We start from the raw sequence: 26,258 nt of genomic DNA on the forward strand, positions 1-26,258 counted from the left end.
GACAAGATGGAAAAGTGCCCGGTTCTGGGGTCTGGATTGAGCAGGCAGAGTGACGCAGAGGCAGACAACAAAAATGACTGGTTTTTTTTTAACAATTATTTTAATAAGGCATGGTTTTCAATCGTTACCGTTTCAGTCATCAAGTTAACACATTGTCAATTCCTCTTCACAATTCAGTCAAAACGCTTTATGTCTGTATACCAATTGCTTCTTTACTTTTAACTTAAAAACCATGCAACTAAAAAAACTCAAACAAACATACAAACCAAAGGAACAAAGTGGCGCAGGAAGCGAAGCAGGCCAACAGGCAGGTGTCCATATTTTCACGCAGGTTAGCGTTTATTGTCATGAATGTTGTTCTGGAGGCAGCTCTGCAAAGTGGTCACTAGCTGGCACAGCCACAAAGTCATAAAATCACATTTTAAACGTAACCCTAACCTTAACCACACTGCTAACCCGAATGCCTAACTATAACCTTAAATTAATTAAATGTTTTACAATATAGCCAATTTTGACTTTGTAGCTGGCCCATCTAGCAGACTTTGTAGCTGGCCCATCTATCAGAAATCGCTCAGTTCTGCCTCAAGGACAAGACTCATCCCTTTCAACGTCGACATGTTATTTTCTCAAACTTCATACCAGAGAGGAAGAGGTGAAAGCAAGAGGTTTTACTCCGTCCAAAAATCTGTGTAAATCATCAATGATTAAGCAAGTGAAGAGTTTTGTATGGTGGCAAACGAGAGACTGTCGAATTTAGTAAAGATACAAATGAATTGCCATTTTGACACATGAGGCTTATTTGATCGAATAGCAGTTTGGTAATGCTTAGGCTGTTAGGAGTGTGCTGATATAAGTGTGATGCGCGCGAAATCCCGGCAACTTTGTGAGGAAAAAACACTTTATATTGGAGTTGTCCCTGTTGAAATTCAAGATGGTGTGAGCGTATTCATGAGGCTAACATAGCAGCTCACTCTCCACTGAATATAGGCGGGGTTGATGTCAACACCCCTTATCGGATTGGCTACTTAAAAAAGTATTCAAATAACAAGATGTTTCCACCAATCCAAAGAAAGAAATAGGCGGGAGATTGACAGCCCGCCCGTCCGCTCTGTGGACAACGAATCCCGTTGTTAGGGCGGAGACACAAGCATCTCCTCATTGTATGCGGTATCTCTGGTCGTACAACAAAGTCCATTTGCCATGTGCTCTCATCAAACATTTCAGCTATAAGGTCTATTGCAACAAGGATCCACCATGCCTCTGGACAGAATCACTTCCTGTGGGCAGCTGCCTGGAACACACGCAATATTACATTTCACACACTGGTTAGCAAAAGCAAATATTTCTCACAAAAATAAATAAACCCCCCATATTTACTAAAAACAAACAACAAAGTCCCCTTGAACAGAAAGTTCTTCAATACCTGCTAGCAGCTCTCCCACACAGTGTCCTGAGGCAGCCGGCTAGCTAGCAGCTCTCCCACACGGTGTCCTGAGGCAGCCGGCTAGCTAGCAGCTCTCCCACACAGTGTCCTGAGGCAGCCGGCTAGCTAGCATTTCTCCCACACAGTGTCCTGAGGCAGCCGGCTAGCTAGCAGCTCTCCCACACGGTGTCCTGAGGCAGCCGGCTAGCTAGCATCTCTCTCACACAGTGTCCTGAGGCAGCCGGCTAGCTAGCAGCTCTCCCACACAGTGTCCTGAGGCAGCCGGCTAGCTAGCAGCTCTCCCACACGGTGTCCTGAGGCAGCCGGCTAGCCAGCATCTCTCTCACACGGTGACCTGAGGCAGCCGGCTAGCCAGCAGCTCTCCTACATGGTGTCCTGAGGCAGCCAGCTAGCTAGCAGCTCTCCCACACGGTGTCCTGAGGCAGCCAGCTAGCTAGCAGCTCTCCCACACAGTGTCCTGAGGCAGCCAGCTAGCTAGCAGCTCTCTCACACGGTGTCCTTAGGCAGCCGGGGCCATTCTGGTAGTGTTCTCTATCCCCTGCTTCCTGTCACCTTGTCGACCTGGGGCATCAGGTGACCAGACTTCGCTGGGCCGACGTCCTGACTGCCAGGCAACGACGGGTGTAACATCCAGCACTCTGCCTGTTGTCAGTCACCTCAGCCCCATCGCTCATCCACTTTGAGTGGACCACTCCACTCCGGCTGTCTGCGGGCTGCCATGGCAGTATTGTCCTCTTAGCTGTCCCCCTCAGCTTCACCATGCAGACCACATACCTCCAGCCACGTCCACAGTTCGGCTCAGCCTTCACCTGTACGGCGCCTTAACACTCCCCAGGCCAGTTAGGACAGTCTCATAGACCAGCAGGAAGTGCCTCAGCTACCACCAGCACCACCCAGAGAGAGACGGCAGAACCTGGGAGAACAGAAACACCAGAGTAAAAGCAAAACTGTCCCCTGCTCCACAACTGTCCCCTGCTCCACAACTGTCCCCTGCTCCACAACTGTCCCCTGCTCCACAACTGTCCCCTGCTCTACAACTGTCCCCTGCTCCACAACTGTCCCCTGCTCCACAACGGTCCCCTGCTCCACAACTGTCCCCTGCTCTACAACTGTCCCCTGCTCTACAACTGTCCCCTGCTCCACAACTGTCCCCTGCTCCATAACTGTCCCCTGCTCTACAACTGTCCCCTGCTCCACAACTGCCCTCTGCTCCACAACTGTCCCCTGCTCCACAACTGTCCCCTGCTCTACAACTGTCCCCTGCTCTACAACTGTCCCCTTCTCCACAACTGTCCCCTGCTCCATAACTGTCCCCTGCTCTACAACTGTCCCCTGCTCCACAACTGCCCCCTGCTCCAAAACTGTCCCCTGCTCCACAACTGTCCCCTGTTCCACAACTGTCCCCTGCTCCACAACTGTCCCCTGCTCCACAACTGTCCCCTGCTCTACAACTGCTCACTCAGTGGCCCAGACCCTGCCGACGCTATGCAAAGTGTCACAAGATGGAGAAGTGTCAGGTTTAAGGCTTGAGCAGGCAGAATGATGGAGAGACAGACAAGATGGAGAAGTGTCAGGTTTTAGGGTTGAGCAGGCAGAATAATGCAGAGACAGACAAGATGGAGAAGTGTCAGGTTTAAGGGTTGACCAGGCAGAATGATGCAGAGACAGACAAGATGGAGAAGTGTCAGGTTTAAGGGTTGACCAGGCAGAATGATGCAGAGACAGACAAGATGGAGAAGTGTCAGGTTTAAGGGTTGAGCAGGCAGAATGATGCAGAGACAGACTAAAAAAGGGACCGTTTTCTACATTTATTTTCATGTTGCCATGGTTTTCAATTGTCACCGTTTCAGTAATGACATTAACATATTCTTAATTCGTTTTCACAATTCAGTTAGAGTAACTGTCCAGTGAAAATCTCACTTTTAAAAGTTAATATTCTGTTAACTCATAATGCTGATGACTCGTCCTGTGGCCAAAGCATAAATTGGAAGGAAAAACCCATTTCAAAAATCCCACCTGAGATCTCAAACACGGGGTATGCCCACACCATTCTGTTGTTGGGGTTCACCCTCACCATTCTGTTGTTGGGGTACACCCTCACCATTCTGTTGTTGCTGTACACCCTCACCATTTTATTGTTGGGATACGCCCACACTATTCTGTTGTTGGGGTACGCCCACACCACTTTGTTGTTGGGGTACGCCAGTGCTTAGTGGGCAAAATTAAACCTGTTATCTAACTGGAAAGGTTTGGATTTTTTATTAGGTTAACTCAAGCTAGAATACTAGCTCTGACCCAATGTGGGAAGTATGAATAAAGGCAAGCATTAACAGCATGAAACAGAGTCTCTAACTCGTGAGTGTTACGATGATTCTGTGCACCGAAACAACGTTTCACTCTGGCCGGCTAGAGACAGGAAAATAACCACCTTTACGTGTGGAAACGATTTTCCTAAAATACCTTTCAAATCTTTTCCTACCAAACTGGATGGATAAACAGCAGCTTACTGCTAACACAGGAGCTATAGAATAATATAGTGCTGCAGTATAATGCTAACTGCTAACACAGGAGCTATAGAATAATATAGTGCTGCAGTATAATGCTAACTGCTAACACAGGAGCTGTAGAATAATATAGTGCTGCAGTATAATGCTAACTGCTAACACAGGAGCTATAGAACAATATAGTGCTGCAGTATAATGCTAACTGCTAACACAGGAGCTATAGAATAATATAATGCTGCAGTATAATGCTAACTGCTAACACAGGAGCTATAGAATAATATAGTGCTGCAGTATAATGCTAACTGCTAACACAGGAGCTATAGAATAATATAGTGCTGCAGTATAATGCTAACTGCTAACACAGGAGCTATAGAATAATATAGTGCTGCAGTATAATGCTAACTGCTAACACAGGAGCTATAGAATAATATAGTGCTGCAGTATAATGCTAACTGCTAACACAGGAGCTGTAGAATAATATAGTGCTGCAGTATAATGCTAACTGCTAACACAGGAGCTATAGAATAATATAGTGCTGCAGTATAATGCTAACTGCTAACACAGGAGCTATAGAATAATATAGTGCTGCAGTATAATGCTAACTGCTAACACAGGAGCTGTAGAATAATATAGTGCTGCAGTATAATGCTAACTGCTAACACAGGAGCTATAGAACAATATAGTGCTGCAGTATAATGCTAACTGCTAACACAGGAGCTATAGAATAATATGGTGCTGCAGTATAATGCTAACTGCTAACACAGGAGCTATAGAATAATATAATGCTGCAGTATAATGCTAACTGCTAACACAGGAGCTATAGAATAATATAGTGCTGCAGTATAATGCTAACTGCTAACACAGGAGCTATAGAATAATATAGTGCTGCAGTATAATGCTAACTGCTAACACAGGAGCTATAGAACAATATAGTGCTGCAGTATAATGCTAACTGCTAACACAGGAGCTATAGAACAATATAGTGCTGCAGTATAATGCTAACTGCTAACACAGGAGCTATAGAATAATATAGTGCTGCAGTATAATGCTAACTGCTAACACAGGAGCTGTAGAATAATATAGTGCTGCAGTATAATGCTAACTGCTAACACAGGAGCTATAGAATAATATAGTGCTGCAGTATAATGCTAACTGCTAACACAGGAGCTGTAGAATAATATAGTGCTGCAGTATAATGCTAACTGCTAACACAGGAGCTGTAGAATAATATAGTGCTGCAGTATAATGCTAACTGCTAACACAGGAGCTGTAGAATAATATAGTGCTGCAGTATAATGCTAACTGCTAACACAGGAGCTATAGAACAACATAGTGCTGCAGTATAATGCTAACTGCTAACACAGGAGCTATAGAATAATATACAGTGCCTTGCGAAAGTATTCGGCCCCCTTGAACTTTGCGACCTTTTGCCACATTTCAGGCTTCAAACATAAAGATATAAAACTGTATTTTTTTGTGAAGAATCAACAACAAGTGGGACACAATCATGAAGTGGAACGACATTTATTGGATATTTCAAACTTTTTTAACAAATCAAAAACTGAAAAATTGGGCGTGCAAAATTATTCAGCCCCCTTAAGTTAATACTTTGTAGCACCACCTTTTGCTGCGATTACAGCTGTAAGTCGCTTGGGGTATGTCTCTATCAGTTTTGCACATCGAGAGACTGAATTTTTTTTCCCATTCCCCCTTGCAAAACAGCTCGAGCTCAGTGAGGTTGGATGGAGAGCATTTGTGAACAGCAGTTTTCAGTTCTTTCCACAGATTCTCGATTGGATTCAGGTCTGGACTTTGACTTGGCCATTCTAACACCTGGATATGTTTATTTTTGAACCATTCTATTGTAGATTTTGCTTTATGTTTTGGATCATTGTCTTGTTGGAAGACAAATCTCCGTCCCAGTCTCAGGTCTTTTGCAGACTCCATCAGGTTTTCTTCCAGAATGGTCCTGTATTTGGCTCCATCCATCTTCCCATCAATTTGAACCATCTTCCCTGTCCCTGCTGAAGAAAAGCAGGCCCAAACCATGATGCTGCCACCACCATGTTTGACAGTGGGCATGGTGTGTTCAGGGTGATGAGCTGTGTTGCTTTTACGCCAAATATAAAGTTTTTGCATTGTTGCCAAAAAGTTATATTTTGGTTTCATCTGACCAGAGCACCTTCTTCCACATGTTTGGTGTGTCTCCCAGGTGGCTTGTGGCAAACTTTAAACAACACTTTTTATGGATATCTTTAAGAAATGGCTTTCTTCTTGCCACTCTTCCATAAAGGCCAGATTTGTGCAATATACGACTGATTGTTGTCCTATGGACAGAGTCTCCCACCTCAGCTGTAGATCTCTGCAGTTCATCCAGAGTGATCATGGGCCTCTTGGCTGCATCTCTGATCAGTCTTCTCCTTGTATGAGCTGAAAGTTTAGAGGGACGGCCAGGTCTTGGTAGATTTGCAGTGGTCTGATACTCCTTCCATTTCAATATTATCGCTTGCACAGTGCTCCTTGGGATGTTTAAAGCTTGGGAAATCTTTTTGTATCCAAATCCGGCTTTAAACTTCTTCACAACAGTATCTCGGACCTGCCTGGTGTGTTCCTTGTTCTTCATGATGCTCTCTGCGCTTTTAACGGACCTCTGAGACTATCACAGTGCAGGTGCATTTATACGGAGACTTGATTACACACAGGTGGATTGTATTTACCATCATTAGTCATTTAGGTCAACATTGGATCATTCAGAGATCCTCACTGAACTTCTGGAGAGAGTTTGCTGCACTGAAAGTAAAGGGGCTGAATAATTTTGCACGCCTAATTTTTCAGTTTTTGATTTGTTAAAAAAATTTGAAATATCCAATAAATGTTGTTCCACTTCATGATTGTGTCCCACTTGTTGTTGATTCTTCACAAAAAAATACAGTTTTATATCTTTATGTTTGAAGCGTGAAATGTGGCAAAAGGTCGCCAAGTTCAAGGGGGCCGAATACTTTCGCAAGGCACTGTAGTGCTGCAGTATAATGCTAACTGCTAACACAGGAGCTGTAGAATAATATAGTGCTGCAGTATAATGCTAACTGCTAACACAGGAGCTATAGAATAATATAGTGCTGCAGTATAATGCTAACTGCTAACACAGGAGCTATAGAATAATATAGTGCTGCAGTATAATGCTAACTGCTAACACAGGAGCTGTAGAATAATATAGTGCTGCAGTATAATGCTAACTGCTAACACAGGAGCTATAGAACAATATAGTGCTGCAGTATAATGCTAACTGCTAACACAGGAGCTATAGAATAATATAGTGCTGCAGTATAATGCTAACTGCTAACACAGGAGCTATAGAATAATATAATGCTGCAGTATAATGCTAACTGCTAACACAGGAGCTATAGAATAATATAGTGCTGCAGTATAATGCTAACTGCTAACACAGGAGCTGTAGAATAATATAGTGCTGCAGTATAATGCTAACTGCTAACACATGAGCTATAGAACAATATAGTGCTGCAGTATAATGCTAACTGCTAACACAGGAGCTATAGAATAATATAGTGCTGCAGTATAATGCTAACTGCTAACACAGGAGCTATAGAATAATATAATGCTGCAGTATAATGCTAACTGCTAACACAGGAGCTATAGAATAATATAGTGCTGCAGTATAATGCTAACTGCTAACACAGGAGTTATAGAACAATATAGTGCTGCAGTATAATGCTAACTGCTAACACAGGAGCTATAGAATAATATAATGCTGCAGTATAATGCTAACTGCTAACACAGGAGCTATAGAATAATATAGTGCTGCAGTATAATGCTAACTGCTAACACAGGAGCTATAGAATAATATAGTGCTGCAGTATAATGCTAACTGCTAACACAGGAGCTGTAGAATAATATAGTGCTGCAGTATAATGCTTACTGCTAACACAGGAGCTATAGAGAGACAGAAAGAAAGAGAGAGAGAAAGAGAGAGAGAGAGAGAGAGAGAGAGAGAGAGAGAGACAGAGAGAGAGAGAGAGAGAGAGAGAGAGAGAGAGAGAGAGAGAGAGAGGGAGAGAGAGAGATCAAAGAGAGAGAGAGCGAGACATCAAAGATGATAGGACTGTCATAGAGATCACCTAATTCTATTTAATGATGTGGTGCATGTAGTCTGGGCTGATGTAACATATGTTAGAGATAGTAAACATGTATTAAAATGTCACTCCACATTGATATATTAGTTGAAAATACAAAATACAGATTTAAAAGCCACACCGTGGAACCACTCAAATAGAGTTGACACGCTGCATTAAGTCATAGGCAAAACATAGTACGTGATGTCATTTGGAATCAGCAGATTTGATCTTATATATCTTGCTGATCTAGCCAGGCACTGTACGGTTTCTGTTACTCAGAGGTGGCTGTGACAGATGCACCATGACACATCATCTTGGGTTTAATGAACAGAATAATTTACAGATACAGTAGTTGGTTGCTTCAGTCTTTATCTGGTAGAGAACAAATAGTGACGTCTGCTGTTAAATGTTGGTCAAACAGCTGTTCCCCCCAAAAAAACAACATATATTTGTATTTAAATACACACGATAAGCCTACAATTTGACAAAGAAATCCACCCAATTTGATAAAACTGCATTGTTGGTTAAGGGCTTGTAGGTAAGCATTTCACAGTAAGGTCTACCTGTTGTATTCGGCGCATGTGACAAAATGCAATTTTTATTTGAATTTTGATTTGAGAGTGGATTGATAACGTTGGTTAATACTATCTCAGAAAGTAATGCCGTATAAAGACTGTAGATGTCGCTGTTGGAGAGATTGAGTTTTGAGTCAAAGATAGTGAGGAAACGAGAAAGCCGACATATTTATTTCTCAAAATTCGTTAGTGGCACAGACATAAATAATACTATTTTCATAAATCACACGTATACAAATAACGTATGAATAGCTATATTTTGAATAGGTGCATCGTCTTGTCTGAAATAATTTATCATTGTCTGAAAACAATTGCTGAATATTGGCTATGCGGGAACTTTTGTCGTCGAATATCTTTGCTCCTGCGGTCACGTGCCTGCAAACATTTAGAACAGGAAGTGATACTGTAGCATCAAGGAACCCACAATAAAATCCACAACAATGGGATTATTTAGATAGCTTCAGGTTTACTTCAGTTGTAAAGAAGCATCCAAGCTCTCGGAAAGATACACTCGTTCAGCCATTGAAGAGAAGAAGGGCCCTGCGGTGGAGGTTTTGTTAACAGGCTAACTTGAGTCGAAGTCGGACCAAGCCCCAAAATGACTGCATCTGTGTTTTTCGGGTGTACATTCATCGCTTTCGGCCCTGCCATTGCACTGTTCTTGTTTACTATTGCCAGGGACCCACTCCGAGTGATATTTCTTATCGCCGGGTAAGTAGCTAGTGTAACGTTAACTAAATAAATAGATAGCAAGCAAACCATCTAGATTTGGATAGTGTAGCCTTCCAGCCAACAGCAGTTAGCCGTATATGAGAAATAGGTAGCCCAAAGGCTAATGCTAAATCACAAACAAAACCTCTTTCTTTTTGGTCACACATTTCTGGACATGTGCTTTTGCTGTATTAGAATTATTGACTCTTAAGTTTCTGCAAATGTTAAACACAAACCACTGTTAGTTGGAGAGCTACTGGTCGCGCAATGTTTTGTTCCAGCCCAGCACTAAACCTAAATAGTCGCACATGCGCGAATACAGGTACCCCCTCCTGTTTTTCTTTTACATTTTGTGGAGCACCCGTAGAATGTTTTGTTACACAGTACAGTCATTCATGTATCTACTAGTTAGCGAAATATTATGTATGTGGCTATATGAGAAGTGTACAATGTGTATGACAGGGGTACCTTGCTATGTATGTATTATGTTGTGTGTGTGTTGACCAGTGTCTATTTTGTATACAGTAGTACTGTGTCTAAAAAAAAATCCTATTTGGAGACAAGTTCATCCAATCCTAAACTCTGTCCATTTCAGTGTGTGTGATGAACCTTATTTAATGAGTGTTTCTATACCTAGTGTTAAACTCGTGTTTTTCTTCTTCTCTCTCTCCCAGGGCGTTCTTCTGGTTGTGTTCTCTGCTGCTGTCTTCACTAGTGTGGTTCATCACCGTTCAGATCAGCAACAAAGAGAGTTCCTCCCAGCAGAAAGGACTGCTCATATTCGGGGTGGTGCTCTCCGTGCTGCTGCAGGAGACTTTCCGCTTTGGCTACTACAAGCTGCTGAAGTAAGTCGCAGACCTGGGCTCAAAAACAGACCTGGGTTCATTTGCTTTAGCCTGTGTGGAGTGCTACATCGTCAGTGATGGCCGTTTTTTAACGTCACCTATGGGTCAATTTAAGCCCGACAGGCTCAAATCAAACCCAGATAAAGTATTTGAAATGATTTCAAATAGTATTTGAACCCAGGTGTAATAAGCCTATCCCATGACCTGCTCAGCGATGCTGCTGCTCTACATTCTGGTCTTATATCCCTCAGGGGGGTTTTCCAGACTGTAAAGTCCATTGTTGAGAGGAATATCAGTGCTTTCAGAAAGTATTCACACCCTTTTTGAGTTATTCCACCTTTTGTTTTAAAATGGATAACATTTTATATTATTGGTCTCTGGCCTTGTGGAGATGTGGATTTATGCCCAACTCGTCACGAATGCACACTAAACTTCTGTTAGAACGCTCTATTTTAATATAGGGCCTATTTCCCTTATGCATTCTGCCATTTCTTCCTAGATGGGGCGGCAGGGTAGCCTAGTGGAGCGTTGGACTAGTAACCGGAAGGTTGCAAGTTCAAACCCCCGAGCTGATAAGGTCGTTCTGCCCCTGAACAAGGCAGTTAACCCACTGTTCCTAGGCCGTCATTGAAAATAAGACCTGCCTAGTTAAATAAAGGTAAAATAAAAAAAATAAGCATTATACTGCACGGCTATATTATTCTACAGCTCCTGTGTTAGCAGTTAGCATTATACTGCAGCACTATATTATTCTATAGCTCCTGTGTTAGCAGTTAGCATTATACTGCAGCACTATATTGTTCTATAGCTCCTGTGTTAGCAGTTAGCATTATACTGCAGCACTATATTGTTCTATAGCTCCTGTGTTAGCAGTTAGCATTATACTGCAGCACTATATTATTCTATAGCTCCTGTGTTAGCAGTTAGCATTATACTGCAGCACTATATTATTCTATAGCTCCTGTGTTAGCAGTTAGCATTATACTGCAGCACTATATTATTCTATAGCTCCTGTGTTAGCAGTTAGCATTATACTGCAGCACTATATTATTCTATAGCTCCTGTGTTAGCAGTTAGCATTATACTGCACGGCTATATTATTCTATAGCTCCTGTGTTAGCAGTTAGCATTATACTGCACGGCTATATTATTCTATAGCTCCTGTGTTAGCAGTTAGCATTATACTGCACGGCTATATTATTCTATAGCTCCTGTGTTAGCAGTTAGCATTATACTGCAGCACTATATTATTCTATAGCTCCTGTGTTAGCAGTTAGCATTATACTGCACGGCTATATTATTTTATAGCTCCTGTGTTAGCAGTTAGCATTATACTGCAGCACTATATCATTCTATAGCTCCTGTGTTAGCAGTTAGCATTATACTGCAGCATTATATTATTCTATAGCTCCTGTTTTAGCAGTTAGCATTATACTGCAGCACTATATCATTCTATAGCTCCTGTGTTAGCAGTTAGCATTATACTGCAGCACTATATTGTTCTATAGCTCCTGTGTTAGCAGTTAGCATTATACTGCACGGCTATATTATTCTATAGCTCCTGTGTTAGCAGTTAGCATTATACTGCACGGCTATATTATTCTATAGCTCCTGTGTTAGCAGTTAGCATTATACTGCACGGCTATATTTTTCTATAGCTCCTGTGTTAGCATTATGCTGCACGGCTATATTATTCTATAGCTCCTGTGTTAGCAGTTAGCATTATACTGCAGCACTATATTATTCTATAGCTCCTGTGTTAGCATTATGCTGCACGGCTATATTGTTCTATAGCTCCTGTGTTAGCAGTTAGCATTATACTGCAGCACTATATTCTTCTATAGCTCCTGTGTTAGCAGTTAGCATTATACTGCAGCACTATATTGTTCTATAGCTCCTGTGTTAGCAGTTAGCATTATACTGCAGCACTGTATTCTTCTATAGCTCCTGTGTTAGCAGTTAGCATTATACTGCACAGCTATATTATTCTATAGCTCCTGTGTTAGCAGTTAGCATTATACTGCACGGCTATATTATTCTATAACTCCTGTGTTAGCAGTTAGCATTATACTGCAGCACTATATTATTCTATAGCTCCTGTGTTAGCAGTTAGCATTATACTGCAGCACTATATTATTCTATAGCTCCTGTGTTAGCAGTTAGCATTATACTGCAGCACTATATTATTCTATAGCTCCTGTGTTAGCAGTTAGCATTATACTGCAGCACTATATTATTCTATAGCTCCTGTGTTAGCAGTTAGCATTATACTGCACGACTATATTATTCTATAGCTCCTGTGTTAGCAGTTAGCATTATACTGCACGGCTATATTATTCTATAGCTCCTGTTTTAGCAGTTAGCATTATACTGCAGCACTATATTATTCTATAGCTCCTGTGTTAGCAGTTAGCATTATACTGCAGCACTATATTATTCTATAGCTCCTGTGTTAGCAGTTAGCATTATACTGCAGCACTATATTATTCTATAGCTCCTGTGTTAGCAGTAAGCATTATACTGCAGCACTATATTATTCTATAGCTCCTGTGTTAGCAGTTAGCATTATACTGCAGCACTATATTATTCTATAGCTCCTGTGTTAGCAGTTAGCATTATACTGCAGCACTATATTATTCTATAGCTCCTGTGTTAGCAGTTAGCATTATACTGCAGCACTATATTATTCTATAGCTCCTGTGTTAGCAGTTAGCATTATACTGCACGACTATATTATTCTATAGCTCCTGTGTTAGCAGTTAGCATTATACTGCAGCACTATATTATTCTATAGCTCCTGTGTTAGCAGTTAGCATTATACTGCACGGCTATATTATTCTATAGCTCCTGTGTTAGCAGTTAGCATTATACTGCAGCACTATATTATTCTATAGCTCCTGTGTTAGCAGTTAGCATTATACTGCAGCACTATATTATTCTATAGCTCCTGTGTTAGCAGTTAGCATTATACTGCAGCACTATATTATTCTATAGCTCCTGTGTTAGCAGTTAGCATTATACTGCACGGCTATATTATTCTATAGCTCCTGTGTTAGCAGTAAGCTGCTGTTTATCCATCCAGTTCGGTAGGAAAAAATTTGAAAGGTATTTTAGGAAAATCGTTTCCACACGTAAAGGTGGTTATTTTCCTGCCTCTAGCCGGCCAGAGTGAAACGTTGTTTCGGTGCACAGAATCATCGTAACACTCACGAGTTAGACTGTTTCATGCTGTTAATGCTTGCCTTTATTCAGACTTCTCACATTGGATCAGAGCTCCGTGTGTCTTGTCTGTGTCGTTTATTTGTGCGGCAGGAGCGCGCTCTCCGTTGCTCACCACTATGTTACTGGGTTGCCGTCATTCGCCGGTTCCGTTCATGTAAGAATTCATGATTGATGTTTAACGTGTGCCCAATTTTTAAAGGGTACGTGGAAGTGGTTCCGTCTGTTTTAGACAGGATGTAGTAATGAGGTAATTAATGAGGACGACAGTTGAATTTTGTTTACCAGTTATGTGCATACTCGTCATTGGACATGGGTATGGCCCACCAGTTTTGGGATTTCTGGGTAGATTGAGGAGGGTGCTTGAGCCAGATCCACCCTCTACCTATAAGAGCTATGGAAGCTACAGGATAAGCCAGTTTATTTAGTTTGAGAAGTCTATTGTCTACCTGTTTGTGTTGTCAATAGGAAATGCTGGCTATCACACCTTTGCACCAGGATCTTCTGCATCCTTCTGAATATTTGCCCTTAAGACCGCATCTCTACGTTACCCATGGTTACACACAATACCTAATTTCAAAATGGAATTATGATTTTCAATTTTTTTTTACAAATTAAAAACGAAAAGCTTAAATGTCTTGAGTCAGTAAGTATTCAACCCTGTTTGTTATGGCAAACCTAAATAGGTTCAGGAGTAAAAATGGGTTTAAATAAGTTGCATGGACTCACTCTGTGTGCTATAAATAGTGTTTAAGAAGATTTTTGAATGAATACCTCATCTTTGTACCCCACACATACAATTATCTGTAAGGTCCCTCAGTCGAGCAGTGAATTTCAAACACCGATTCAGCCACACAGACCAGGGAGATTTTCCAACGCCTCACAAAGAAGGGCACCTATTGGTAGATGAAATAAAAAAAGCAGACGTTGAATATCCCTTTGAGCATGGTGAAGTTATTAATTACACTTTGGATGGTGTATCAATACACCCCATTCACTACAAAGATACAGGCGTCCTTCCTAACGCAGTTGCCAGAGAGGAAAGAAACCACTCAGGGATTTCACCATGAGGCCAATGGTGACTTTAAAACAGTTACAGAGTTTAATGGCTGTGATAGGAGAAACCTGAGGATGGGATCAACATCATTGTAGTTACTCCACAATACTAACCTAAATGACAGAGTGAAAAGAAGGAAGTCTGTAAGTAATACTGAAAAGAATGTGGCAAAACGCTCAACTTTTTCTCCTGAAAACAAAGTGTTATGTTTGGGGCAAAAACAACACATTGCTGAGTACCACTCTCCATGTTTTCAAGCATAGTGGTGGCTGTGTCATGTTATGGGTATGGCTTGTAATTGTTAAGGACGAGTTTTTCAGGATAAAAAAATAAATGGAATGGCGCTAAGCACAGGCAAAATCATAGAGGAAAACCTGGTTCAGTCTGTTTTTCCACCAGACACTGGGAGATGAATTCACCTTTCAGCAGGACGATAACCTAAAACACAAGGCCAAATCTACACTGGAGTTGCTTACCAAGAAGACGGTGAATGGCCGAGTTACAGTTTTGACTTAAATCTACTTTGAAAATCTATGACCTTTTAAAAGACCTGAAAATGATTGCTTTATCTAGCAATGATCAACAATCAATTTGACAGAGCTTGAAGAATTTTGAAAATAATAATGGGAAAATGTTGCACATGTGTGGAAAGCTCGAAGAGACTCATCCAGAAAGACTCACAGCTGTAAATCACTGCCAAAGGTGATTCTACAAAGTATTGACTCAGGGGTGTGAATACTTATGTAAATGAGATCTTTCTGTATTAAAATTTTCTATACATTTGCATATATTTCTAGAAACATGTTTTTTCACTTTGTCGTTTTGGGGTATAATGTGTGTAAAATGGGTGAGAATCTATTTAATCCATTTTGAATTCAGGCTGTAACACAACCAAATGTGGAATAAGTCAAGGGGTATGAATACTTTCTGAAGGCACTGTAGCTGACAGATTCTGCCTGTTTTCATAGCTTTTGTTGTAAGAGAAACTTGGACACTTAATGATAGCGGATGGACACTTAATGATAGCGGATGGACACTTAATGATAGCGGATGGACGCTTAATGATAGCGGATGGACGCTTAATGATAGCGGATGGACGCTTAATGATAGCGGATGGACGCTTAATGATAGCGGATGGACGCTTAATGATAGCGGATGGACGCTTAATGATAGCGGATGGACACTTAATGATAGCGGATGGACACTTAATGATAGCGGATGGACACTTAATGATAGCGGATGGACGCTTAATGATAGCGGATGGACGCTTAATGATAGCGGATGGACGCTTAATGATAGCGGATGGACGCTTAATGATAGCGGATGGACGCTTAATGATAGCGGATGGACGCTTAATGATAGCGGATGGACGCTTAATGATAGCGGATGGACGCTTAATGATAGCGGATGGACGCTTAATGATAGCGGATGGACACTTAATGATAGCGGATGGACACTTAATGATAGCGGATGGACACTCTGATTCAACGATAATTTGACTTAGTTTTTAGTGTTGGAGAAACATGGAAACTGTAGTATAATGAAGGGTTGGGTTTGGGTGCTACTATATTTGATGAGACTGTAGTTTGATTGTTGTGCTATTTCTTTGTTTTACAGGAAGGCAAACGAAGGCTTGCTCATGTTGAGTGCAGAGGAAACGATGCCGATCTCCATACGGCAACTAGCCTATGGTATGTGGAGGAAGACCAAAAATTACCTCATGTGCATAACATTATGAATAGAAGCAGATGGAAGATATTAGCGATTATGAATAGAAGCAGATGGAAGATATTAGAGAATATGAATGGAAGCAGATGGAAGATATTAGAGAATATGAATGGAAGCAGATGGAAGATATTAGCGATTATGAATAGAAGCAGATGGAAGATATTAGAGAATATGAATGGAAGCAGATGGAAGATATTAGAGAATATGAATGGAAGCAGATGGAAGATATTAGAGAATATGAATGGAAGCAGATGGAAGATATTAGAGAATATGAATGGAAGCAGATGGAAGATATTAGAGAATATGAATGGAAGCAGATGGAAGATATTAGAGAATATGAATGGAAGCAGATGGAAGATATTAGAGAATATGAATGGAAGCAGATGGAAGATATTAGAGAATATGAATGGAAGCAGATGGAAGATATTAGAGAATATGAATGGAAGCAGATGGAAGATATTAGAGAATATGAATGGAAGCAGATGGAAGATATTAGAGAATATGAATGGAAGCAGATGGAAGATATTAGAGAATATGAATGGAAGCAGATGGAAGATATTAGAGATTATGAATAGAAGCAGATGGAAGATATTAGCTTTGAGGCAGAGTTTTGTGGCCCCTTTTCCTCTGTGGTAGCAGTTATCATGGTTCATATTACATTAAAACCCTCATAGCTGTTATTTTAGACCGTAGAGTACCATTACATCTTTCCCTGTTGTTGTCTGTCTCCCCAGTGTCTGATAGTGTCTCTGTCTGTTTTCCCCAGTGTCTGGGCTGGGGTTCGGCTTCATGAGTGGAGCGTTCTCAATGGTCAATATCCTGGCCGATTCTGTTGGCCCCGGCACCATTGGTATCCATGGAGACTCCCAACACTACTTCCTGTCCTCAGGTACTGTATGAGTCTGCCATGTTTTAAAATGTACTTAATAGCCTGATACCACACAGGAAGACATGTTTTAGTTCACTAACTTTCCTGACGGTAGTCTTTTATTTTTATTTATTTTTATATTTTACCCTCCTTTTCTCCCCAATTTCATGAGATCCAATTTTCATCTTGTCTCATCGCTGCAACTCCCCAACAGGCTCGGGAGAGGCGAAAGTCGAGTCACGTGTCCTCCGAAACATGACCCAACAAACCGTGCTTCTTAATACACGCCCACTTAACCCGGAAGTCAGCCGCACCAATGTGTCGGAGGAAACGCAGTTCTACTGACGACCAAAGTCAGCCTGCAGGTGCCCGTCCAGCCACAAGGTGTCGCTAGAGTGCGGTGATCCAAGTAAAGCCCCACCGGCCACACTGCTCGCGCACCCCAACGAGCGGCTGCGTTGCCAAGGGCAAAAATTGAAGTCCTTTCTATTGGTGACGCAGATCGCGCTGCAAGTCCTGCCTCTCTCATCTCATTGGTTTATAGAAGCAGGTACCCACGTGCCATCTCCTCATTGGTTTATAGAAGCAGGTACCCACGTGCCATCTCCTCATTGGTTTATAGAAGCAGGTACCCACGTGCCATCTCCTCATTGGTTTATAGAAGCAGGTACCCACGTGCCGTGCCATCTCATTGGTTATACCCACGTGGGTGACTGAAAGACTAATGAGGTCGGTGGCGGTAATGCACCTAATTTTACGAAAGTCTCAAATCGCAATATAAAGTCCAGAGAAGAAAAAACCTGGAAGCAGGAGAGATGACTAGAAACGATTCGCTTGACAGTTTTATGTGTGGATTAATTGTCAGAGTAGAGGACCTTGTGCATTTCAGGTAAAATAACAACTCAATGTTTATATCCCAGGACAAATTAGCTAGCAACAGCAAGCTAGCTAAATAGGACAAATTAGCTAGCAAGTGCAAGCCAGCTAGATAAATTGCCATGAATGTTTAATGCTTCTCGACCTCTCCCCAAATTAATGTAATTGGTTCAGAGTTTGTTTTGATATTTTAACATGCGTGTCTTGAACGCGTTTGGTGTGGAGGGACAAAATACAGTTATGCACGATGGCGCACACGTACGACGGTTTGGGTTCCGTGTTAGACCGCTGCACCACTAGGGAGGCCTAGTAGTCATTTATCTGATTGACCTGAGGCTAACTCTGTCTCCTTATAGCCTTCATGACCATGGACATCATCCTGAGGCTAACTCTCTCTCTGTCTCCCCTACGGCCTTCATGACCATGGCCATCATCCTGAGGCTAACTCTCTCTCTGTCTCCCCTACGGCCTTCATGACCATGGCCGTCATCCTGAGGCTAACTCTGTCTCCCTACAGCCTTCATGACCATGGCCATCATCCTGAGGCTAACTCTCTCTCTGTCTCCCCTACAGCCTTCATGACCATGGCCATCATCCTGAGGCTAACTCTCTCTCTGTCTCCCCTACGGCCTTCATGACCATGGCCGTCATCCTGAGGCTAACTCTGTCTCCCTACAGCCTTCATGACCATGGCCATCATCCTGAGGCTAACTCTCTCTCTGTCTCCCCTACGGCCTTCATGACCATGGCCATCATCCTGAGGCTAACTCTCTCTCTGTCTCCCTATAGCCTTCATGACCATCATCCTGAGGCTAACTCTCCTCTCTGTCTCCCCTACAGCCTTCATGACCATGGCCATCATCCTGAGGCTAACTCTCTCTCTGTCTCCCCTACAGCCTTCATGACCATGGCCATCATCCTGCTCCACATGTTCTGGGGTGTGGTGTTCTTTGATTCCTGTGAGAAACAACACTGGTGGTCTCTGGCTGTGGTCGTCATCAGCCACCTCCTCGTCTCCTGTCTGGTAAGTCAGAAAAGAGACAGAAAGGATGGCTGGATGGATAGATAGACCGATACAGTAGATCATTGTGTTCATGCTGTAGGTGGACTTGACTGATGGGTTGATGAATAAATACTCAGAAGTAAATGTGTGTTGACAGTAGTCTTACATCCTAGTACTTTTTCTTACTTAGGAACATCTTCATCCCCGTTGGGACATAATGTCACAAAGGCTCCTCCACTGATTCCTGTCCTGTCCACAGCACTTCAAATGGGACAAAACATGTCCCCATAGTAACTCAGCCGTTGTTGTCATGTCTCTCCCCAGATGTTCTAGAACCCTCAGTATTTTCTTTCTCCCAGAGGTTCCTGAACCAGAACCTTCTGTAGGAATTTCCCCAGAGATCCAAAACTCATCAGTCTTTGTTATTTCTCTCCCCAGACGTTCTAGAACCCTCAGTATTTTTTTTTTCTCCCAGAGGTTCCTGAACCAGAACCTTCTGTAGGAATTTCCCCGGAGATCCAAAACTCATCAGTCTTTGTTATTTCTCTCCTAGACATTCCAGAACCCTCAGTACGTGGGCAGCCTGGTTCCTACCTACATCATCGTGTTCCTCGTGGGTCTCTGGGCGTTCTTCTGCTCCGGGGGATCTCTCCGGAACCTTAAACTCTGCCTTACCTGCAAAGACAAGGACTTCCTGTTGGCCAACCACCGGCCCAGATAACAGAACACCACTAAAGACACACACACACACACACTGTATGGGGACGCTATCCAACAGGACACAAACAAATAAATAAGTTAAAGACAAACTGGGTCAATTATATGTCTCTGTTGTAGTCCAGAGTAAATATTGTTTAAACACCTTTTTTATTTAGTGAAGGGCAGATGTATTACACTGCATTAGTAATAGAATAATCTAGGGGATCCTTCTTTTGTTACCACTACATCCTTGGCAGACACTGCTCAGAACGGTTGATTAACTGTTTACAGATGGACGAGGGAACGGTGACGAACACATTTTATCTGTGTGTAGTTTTAAAATGTAGGGTATGTAGTTCCTTAACGAGACGGTACCTATTTGACACCAGACGGGTCTCTGGATCTGTGCCTTCTACAGTAATGATGAGGCAGCTTAGTGTTTTGGCCCTGTATCCATAAAGCATCCGAGTAGAAGCGCTGATCTAGGATCAGACCCCCCCCCCCCCCCCCCATGTCCATGTAATTTTATTCATTATAATCTAGGATCAGACCCCCCCCCCCCCCCCCCCCATGTAATCTTATTCGTTATAATCTAGGATCAGACCCCCCCCCCCCATGTGATCTTATTGGTTCTGATCTGAAAGGCTAAACTGATCCTACAGTAGATCAGCAGGTCGAAACTGATCCTACAGTAGATCAGCAGGTCTAAACTGATCCTACAGCAGATCGGCAGGTCTAAACTGATCCTACAGCAGATCGGCAGGTCTAAACTGATCCTACAGTAGATTGGCAGGTCTAAACTGATCCTACAGTAGATCGGCAGGTCTAAACTGATCCTTCAGCAGATCGGCAGGTCTAAACTGATCCTTCAGCAGATCGGCAGGTCTAAACTGATCCTACAGCAGATCGGCAGGTCTAAACTGATCCTACAGCAGATCGGCAGGTCGAAACTGATCCTACAGCAGATCAGCAGGTCTAAACTGATCCTACAGCAGGTCTAAACTGATCCCACAGTAGATCAGCGGGTCTAAACTGATCCTACAGTAGATCAGCAGGTCTAAACTGATCCTACAGCAGATCAGCAGGTCTAAACTGTTCCTACAGTAGATCAGGAGGTCTAAACTGATCCTACAGCAGATCAGCAGGTCTAAACTGATCCTACAGTAGATCAGCAGGTCTAAACTGATCCTACAGTAGATCAGCAGGTCTAAACTGATCCTACAGTAGATCAGCAGGTCTAAACTGATCCTACAGCAGATCGGCAGGTCTAAACTGATCCTACAGCAGGTCTAAACTGATCCTACAGCAGGTCTAAACTGATCCTACAGTAGATCAGCAGGTCTAAACTGATCCTACAGCAGGTCTAAACTGATCCTACAGTAGATCAGCAGGTCTAAACGGATCCTACAGTAGATCAGCAGGTCTAAACTGATCCTACAGTAGATCAGCAGGTCTAAACTGATCCTACAGTAGATCAGCAGGTCTAAACTGATCCTACAGTAGATCAGCAGGTCTAAACTGATCCTACAGCAGATCGGCAGGTCTAAACTGATCCTACAGCAGGTCTAAACTGATCCTACAGCAGGTCTAAACTGATCCTACAGTAGATCAGCAGGTCTAAACTGATCCTACAGCAGGTCTAAACTGATCCTACAGTAGATCAGCAGGTCTAAACTGATCCTACAGCAGGTCTAAACTGATCCTACAGTAGATCAGCAGGTCTAAACTGATCCTACAGCAGGTCTAAACTGATCCTACAGTAGATCAGCAGGTCTAAACTGATCCTACAGCAGGTCTAAACTGATCCTACAGTAGATCAGCAGGTCTAAACTGATCCTACAGTAGATCAGCAGGTCTAAACTGATCCTACAGTAGATCAGCAGGTCTAAACTGATCCTACAGTAGATCAGCAGGTCTAAACTGATCCTACAGTAGATCAGCAGGTCTAAACTGATCCTACAGTAGATCAGCAGGTCTAAACTGATCCTACAGCAGATCGGCAGGTCGACTATGAGATGCTTTATAAATAGACGGCCCTAGATTGTCTTTGTAAATGAACCTTTTAGTGTTTCATCGATATCAGACCTGTGATGTTTTGTATCCAGTTCGTGTTTCTGTTTCCTGCTGTGTTAGTCGTCAGTCTGGCAGGGCAGTCTGGCAGGGCAGTCTGGCAGGGCAGCCGTGTCGTTCTCCTGTTTTAGATGAGTCGGTAGTACGATACAATACAACAGTGTTTTGCATATCAACAACTTACTTTCCGTAAACTCCCCCCAAACAAAAGCAAATTCCTCCCGAGAACGAAAGCAGCATATTAGGATAACATTGAGTTAGGATTTTTTGTTTGTTTGTTGTAAACATTAAGTTATGAGCTGTTTCAAAAATGAAGTTCTGATTGAAACTGAAAATATGTCAGATGTGGTGTGTTTGTTGTTTGATAGTCCAGATGAATATATTCAGCCTAAAACCTACACAAATATAAATATTGACCTGATGATGATGATGAGACTGTTTTTATATGAATGATGTGCTTTACATACTGATTTAGTGCTGCTAAGCTAAATGTTTATTTTATTTGTAATCATCACACTGACCTCAAGGGTTGGTCTGATCTAGTTGGCTTTAGGACGGGTGTTTATGGGTTGGACATACAGGGGGTCGGTTTCCCCAGACCCAGGTTAACCTTATTTCTGGACTGAAAAGCACTTTTAACTTAAAAAAAAAAAATCTCAACTGAGAATGTTTTATTTTCTTTTTAGAAGTGGCTTAACTTTTTGTCTGAGTAAACAGACCCAAACTGTAGCACCCTGTTCAGTCCTGACTTCTATTTTAGTCAAATATTCCCATTGAAATCAATGCAAACTGATGACTATCCTCCCTTTTCAAATATTCCCATTGAAATCAATGCAAACTGATGATGATCCTCCCTTTTCAAAGAAGACATGCCCTTGAGGAACAAATGATTGAATATGTACATGTACCACGTTGTTGTTGTTGATGAATTAGCTGATTCTTCTAGGCAGTGAGTAAGACCTTTAGAGATCTCAACGGAAGTTAGTTTAAACTAGGCTGCAATAATTTAGTGACAAAATGAAACGAGTCACCTCACTTGTTGTGGTTTTTAAAATGTTTTTCCCTGACCTGGGTCATATATATGGAGCTGTACAGCTTTAAACATAATAGTGGAGAACTCCCAGCCAATAGTATCAGCCTCTCAGGGTTGAAGGTCACGGATATGCAAATGAGCTGTATGTTCCTGTTTTGACTTGTGCCTGCGTGCACCCTGTTGTTTCACCATGCTTCTGTATTGATATAAATGAAAAAGTAGTAGCACGTCGTTCTCCATTGTTCTCAAGTTAATTCTACCGTGTCATCAAGAGCACAACAACCTGTATGTACATAGGTGATGACAAAACTGTTCCCTCTGATTAAAAAAAAAAAAAATTGTATATAAATTGTTTCTAAATGACTATTTAACCCTCTATGATGTTACATCTCCTAGTTTCCATTGTACATAGGAAAATAAAACTGTTAAAGAAACGTTGGAGGTCCTTTAACATCTGATGGAGTTATGTCTTGTGTTGGGCTGATGGAGTTGGGTCTTGTGTTGGGCTGATGGAGTTGGGTCTTGTGTTGGGCCGATGGAGTTGGGTCTTGTGTTGGGCCGATGGAGTTGGGTCTTGTGTTGGGCTGATGGAGTTGGGTCTTGTGTTGGGCCGATGGAGTTGGGTCTTGTGTTGGGCCGATGGAGTTGGGTCTTGTGTTGGGCTGATGGAGTTGGGTCTTGTGTTGGGCTGATGAAGTTGGGTCTTGTGTTGGGCTGATGGAGTTGGGTCTTGTGTTGGGCTGATGGAGTTGGGTCTTGTGTTGGGCTGATGGAGTTGGGTCTTGTGTTGGGCCGATGGAGTTGGGTCTTGTGTTGGGCCGATGGAGTTGGGTCTTGTGTTGGGCTGATGGAGTTGGGTCTTGTGTTGGGCTGATGGAGTTGGGTCTTGTGTTGGGCTGATGGAGTTGGGTCTTGTGTTGGGCTGATGGAGTTGGGTCTTGTGTTGGGCCAAGGTCCTTTAACCAACCTGAGTGAACTCTACTCTCACCACTGTAGAGTCAGGTTCATCATAACCATCCTGAGTGAACTCTCTACTCTCACCACTGTAGAGTCAGGTTCATCATAACCAACCTGAGTGAACTCTCTACTCTCACCAGTGTAGAGTCAGGTTCATCATAACCAACCTGAGTGAACTCTCTACTCTCACCACTGTAGAGTCAGGTTCATCATAACCAACCTGAGTGAACTCTACTCTCACAACTGTAGAGTCAGGTTCATCATAACCAACCTGAGTGAACACTCTCTACTCTCATCACTGTAGAGTCAGGTTCATCATAACCATCCTGAGTGAACTATTCTGCCCATCAAGGGTACTTTCAGCAGGGCCAAGGGAGATAACAAAAGCCTGTAGCACACAGGGAGGGAAGAAACCACACCCACTACAGGGGGATGCCTTCAGCCCCCTTATATGAGAGAGAGACAGGGGGAAAGAGAGTGAGAGAGAGAGAGTGGTCTAGAGAGGGAAGGGAGTGAGAGGGAGAGGGCTAGAGAGGGAAGGGAGTGATAGAGAGAGAGAGGGCTAGAGAGGGAAGGGAGTGAGAGAGGGCTAGAGAGGGAAGGGAGTGAGAGAAAGAGAGGGCTAGAGAGATTGAGAGGGCTAGAGAGAGAGAGGGCTAGAGAGAGGGAGAGAGAGAGAGATCGAGGGAGGGAGGGAAGGGCATCTGGTTTGTGTGTGTTTATGTTCATCTCCACCATATAGTTTCTAATCTGCCGTAACGAAGCCCCTGTCTGTCCCCTCTGCCTGTCTGTCCCCTCTGCCTGTCTGTCCCCTCTGCCTGTCTGTCCCCTCCACCTGTCTGTCCCCTCTGCCTGTCTGTCCCGTCCGCCTGTCTGTCCCCTCCGCCTGTCTCTCCCCTTCGCCTGTCTGTCCCCTCCGCCTGTCTCTCCCCTTCGCCTGTCTGTCCCGTCCGCCTGTCTGTCCCCTTCGCCTGTCTGTCCCCTTCGCCTGTCTGTCCCCTCTGCCTGTCTGTCCCCTCCGCCTGTCTGTCCCCTCTACCTGTCTGTCCCCTCCTCCTGTCTGTCCCCTCCGCCTGTCTCTCCCCTTCGCCTGTCTGTCCCGTCCGCCTGTCTGTCCCCTTCGCCTGTCTGTCCCCTTCGCCTGTCTGTCCCCTCTGCCTGTCTGTCCCCTCCTCCTGTCTGTCCCCTCCGCCTGTCTCTCCCCTTCGCCTGTCTGTCCCGTCCGCCTGTCTGTCCCCTTCGCCTGTCTGTCCCCTCTACCTGTCTGTCCCCTCCTCCTGTCTGTCCCGTCCGCCTGTCTGTCCCCTCCGCCTGTCTCTCCCCTTCGCCTGTTTGTCCCCTCCGCCTGTCTCTCCCCTTCGCCTGTCTGTCCCGTCCGCCTGTCTGTCCCCTTCGCCTGTCTGTCCCCTCCGCCTGTCTGTCCCCTTCGCCTGTCTGTCCCCTCCGCCTGTCTGTCCCCTTCGCCTGTCTGTCCCCTTTGCCTGTCTGTCCCCTCTGCCCCCTCTGCCTGTCTGTCCCCCTGTCCACAGTCTCCTCCCGCCATGTCCCCCTTATGCTCACGTCTCCTTACAACTGATGAAACTAGACACACAATGGTGGAGGGGCACAAAGCGGCCGTGGGACTTGGGAGCGCCCCCAGGAACTCTCTAAAGGGGATTTGGTCAAAGCCCTCTTCTCTCTGTGAGAGTCAGTCACACATAGGCCCACTTCCTCTCTCTGTAACCAGAGCCCTCTGTGTGAGAAGCATCCGATTCACATTCAAATCCCACACTTGAGAACATGACCACCAGACCACCATTGCTCCACATTTTTAAAAGTTTTACTCGTTGGGTATTGAGTTTCATTTGAACAATTGCCCGACCTTGGCGGGCTTACTACTTCTGAACATGCCTGGCTAGCCAGAGAGAGAAGAGGATTGGTTCCTTCCTTAGGGTCTAGTTCCTCTCAAGGTTTCTTTCTTCCTATAGGTTTTTTCTCCACTGTTATCCTAGACTAGTTCTTTAGGGTGTTCAGGTCCATGTTGAGGCTGGTTCTTTAGGGTGTTCAGGTCCATGTTGAGGCTGATTCTTTAGGGTGGTCAGGTCCATGTTGAGGCTGGTTCTTTAGGGTGGTCAGGTCCATGTTGAGACTGGCTCTTTAGGGGGTTCAGGTCCATGTTGAGGCTGGCTCTTTAGGGGGTTCAGGTCCATGTTGAGGCTGGTTCTTTAGGGTGGTCAGGTCCATGTTGAGACTGGCTCTTTAGGGTGGTCAGGTCCATGTTGAGGCTGGCTCTTTAGGGTGGTCAGGTCCATGTTGAGGCTGGTTCTTTAGGGTGGTCAGGTCCATGTTGAGGCTGGTTCTTTAGGGTGTTCAGGTCCATGTTGAGGCTGGCTCTTTAGGGGGTTCAGGTCCATGTTGAGGCTGGCTCTTTAGGGGGTTCAGGTCCATGTTGAGGCTGGCTCTTTAGGGGGTTCAGGTCCATGTTGAGACTGGCTCTTTAGGGGGTTCAGGTCCATGTTGAGACTGGCTCTTTAGGGGGTTCAGGTCCATGTTGAGG

The 26,258-nt window shown here is 43.6% G+C and overlaps 1 protein-coding gene and 1 long non-coding RNA gene across 11 annotated transcripts; both read left to right on the plus strand.

Annotated features, from left to right (window-relative positions):
- Nucleotides 1-9,042: 9,042 nt before the first annotated feature.
- Nucleotides 9,043-19,773, plus strand: LOC118964982 (gamma-secretase subunit Aph-1b). Its single transcript, XM_036981566.1, has 6 exons — nucleotides 9,043-9,367; nucleotides 10,042-10,212; nucleotides 16,106-16,179; nucleotides 16,983-17,105; nucleotides 18,857-18,984; nucleotides 19,517-19,773. The coding sequence occupies exons 1-6, from the start codon at nucleotides 9,255-9,257 to the stop codon at nucleotides 19,682-19,684; spliced, it is 777 nt and encodes a 258-aa protein (XP_036837461.1). The 5' UTR covers nucleotides 9,043-9,254; the 3' UTR covers nucleotides 19,685-19,773.
- A 455-nt stretch (nucleotides 19,774-20,228) lies between these two features.
- LOC118964983 lies at nucleotides 20,229-23,138 on the plus strand. Of its 10 annotated transcripts, none has more exons than XR_005052315.1 (3): nucleotides 20,229-20,657; nucleotides 20,778-21,247; nucleotides 21,322-23,138. It is a non-coding gene; the product is annotated as an uncharacterized LOC118964983 (long non-coding RNA). The 10 variants fall into 10 exon arrangements; XR_005052312.1 differs by having other exon boundaries at nucleotides 20,778-21,023; nucleotides 21,076-23,138; XR_005052316.1 differs by having other exon boundaries at nucleotides 20,778-21,001; nucleotides 21,084-23,138.
- Nucleotides 23,139-26,258: the final 3,120 nt, after the last annotated feature.

Source organism: Oncorhynchus mykiss, chromosome 6 (assembly GCF_013265735.2).
Source record: "Oncorhynchus mykiss isolate Arlee chromosome 6, USDA_OmykA_1.1, whole genome shotgun sequence".
NCBI classification, from domain to species: domain Eukaryota; kingdom Metazoa; phylum Chordata; class Actinopteri; order Salmoniformes; family Salmonidae; genus Oncorhynchus; species Oncorhynchus mykiss.

What these genes read in the sequence shown, in the direction of transcription:
- LOC118964982 (XM_036981566.1), top strand. Translation starts at nt 9,255, where the DNA reads ATGACTGCATCTGTGTTTTTCGGGTGTACATTCATCGCTTTCGGCCCT. An exon ending in CATACGGCAACTAGCCTATG is followed by an intron (nt 16,180 to 16,982) that starts GTATGTGGAGGA and finishes TGTTTTCCCCAG; the next exon opens with TGTCTGGGCTGGGGTTCGGC. An exon ending in ACACTACTTCCTGTCCTCAG is followed by an intron (nt 17,106 to 18,856) that starts GTACTGTATGAG and finishes TCTCCCCTACAG; the next exon opens with CCTTCATGACCATGGCCATC.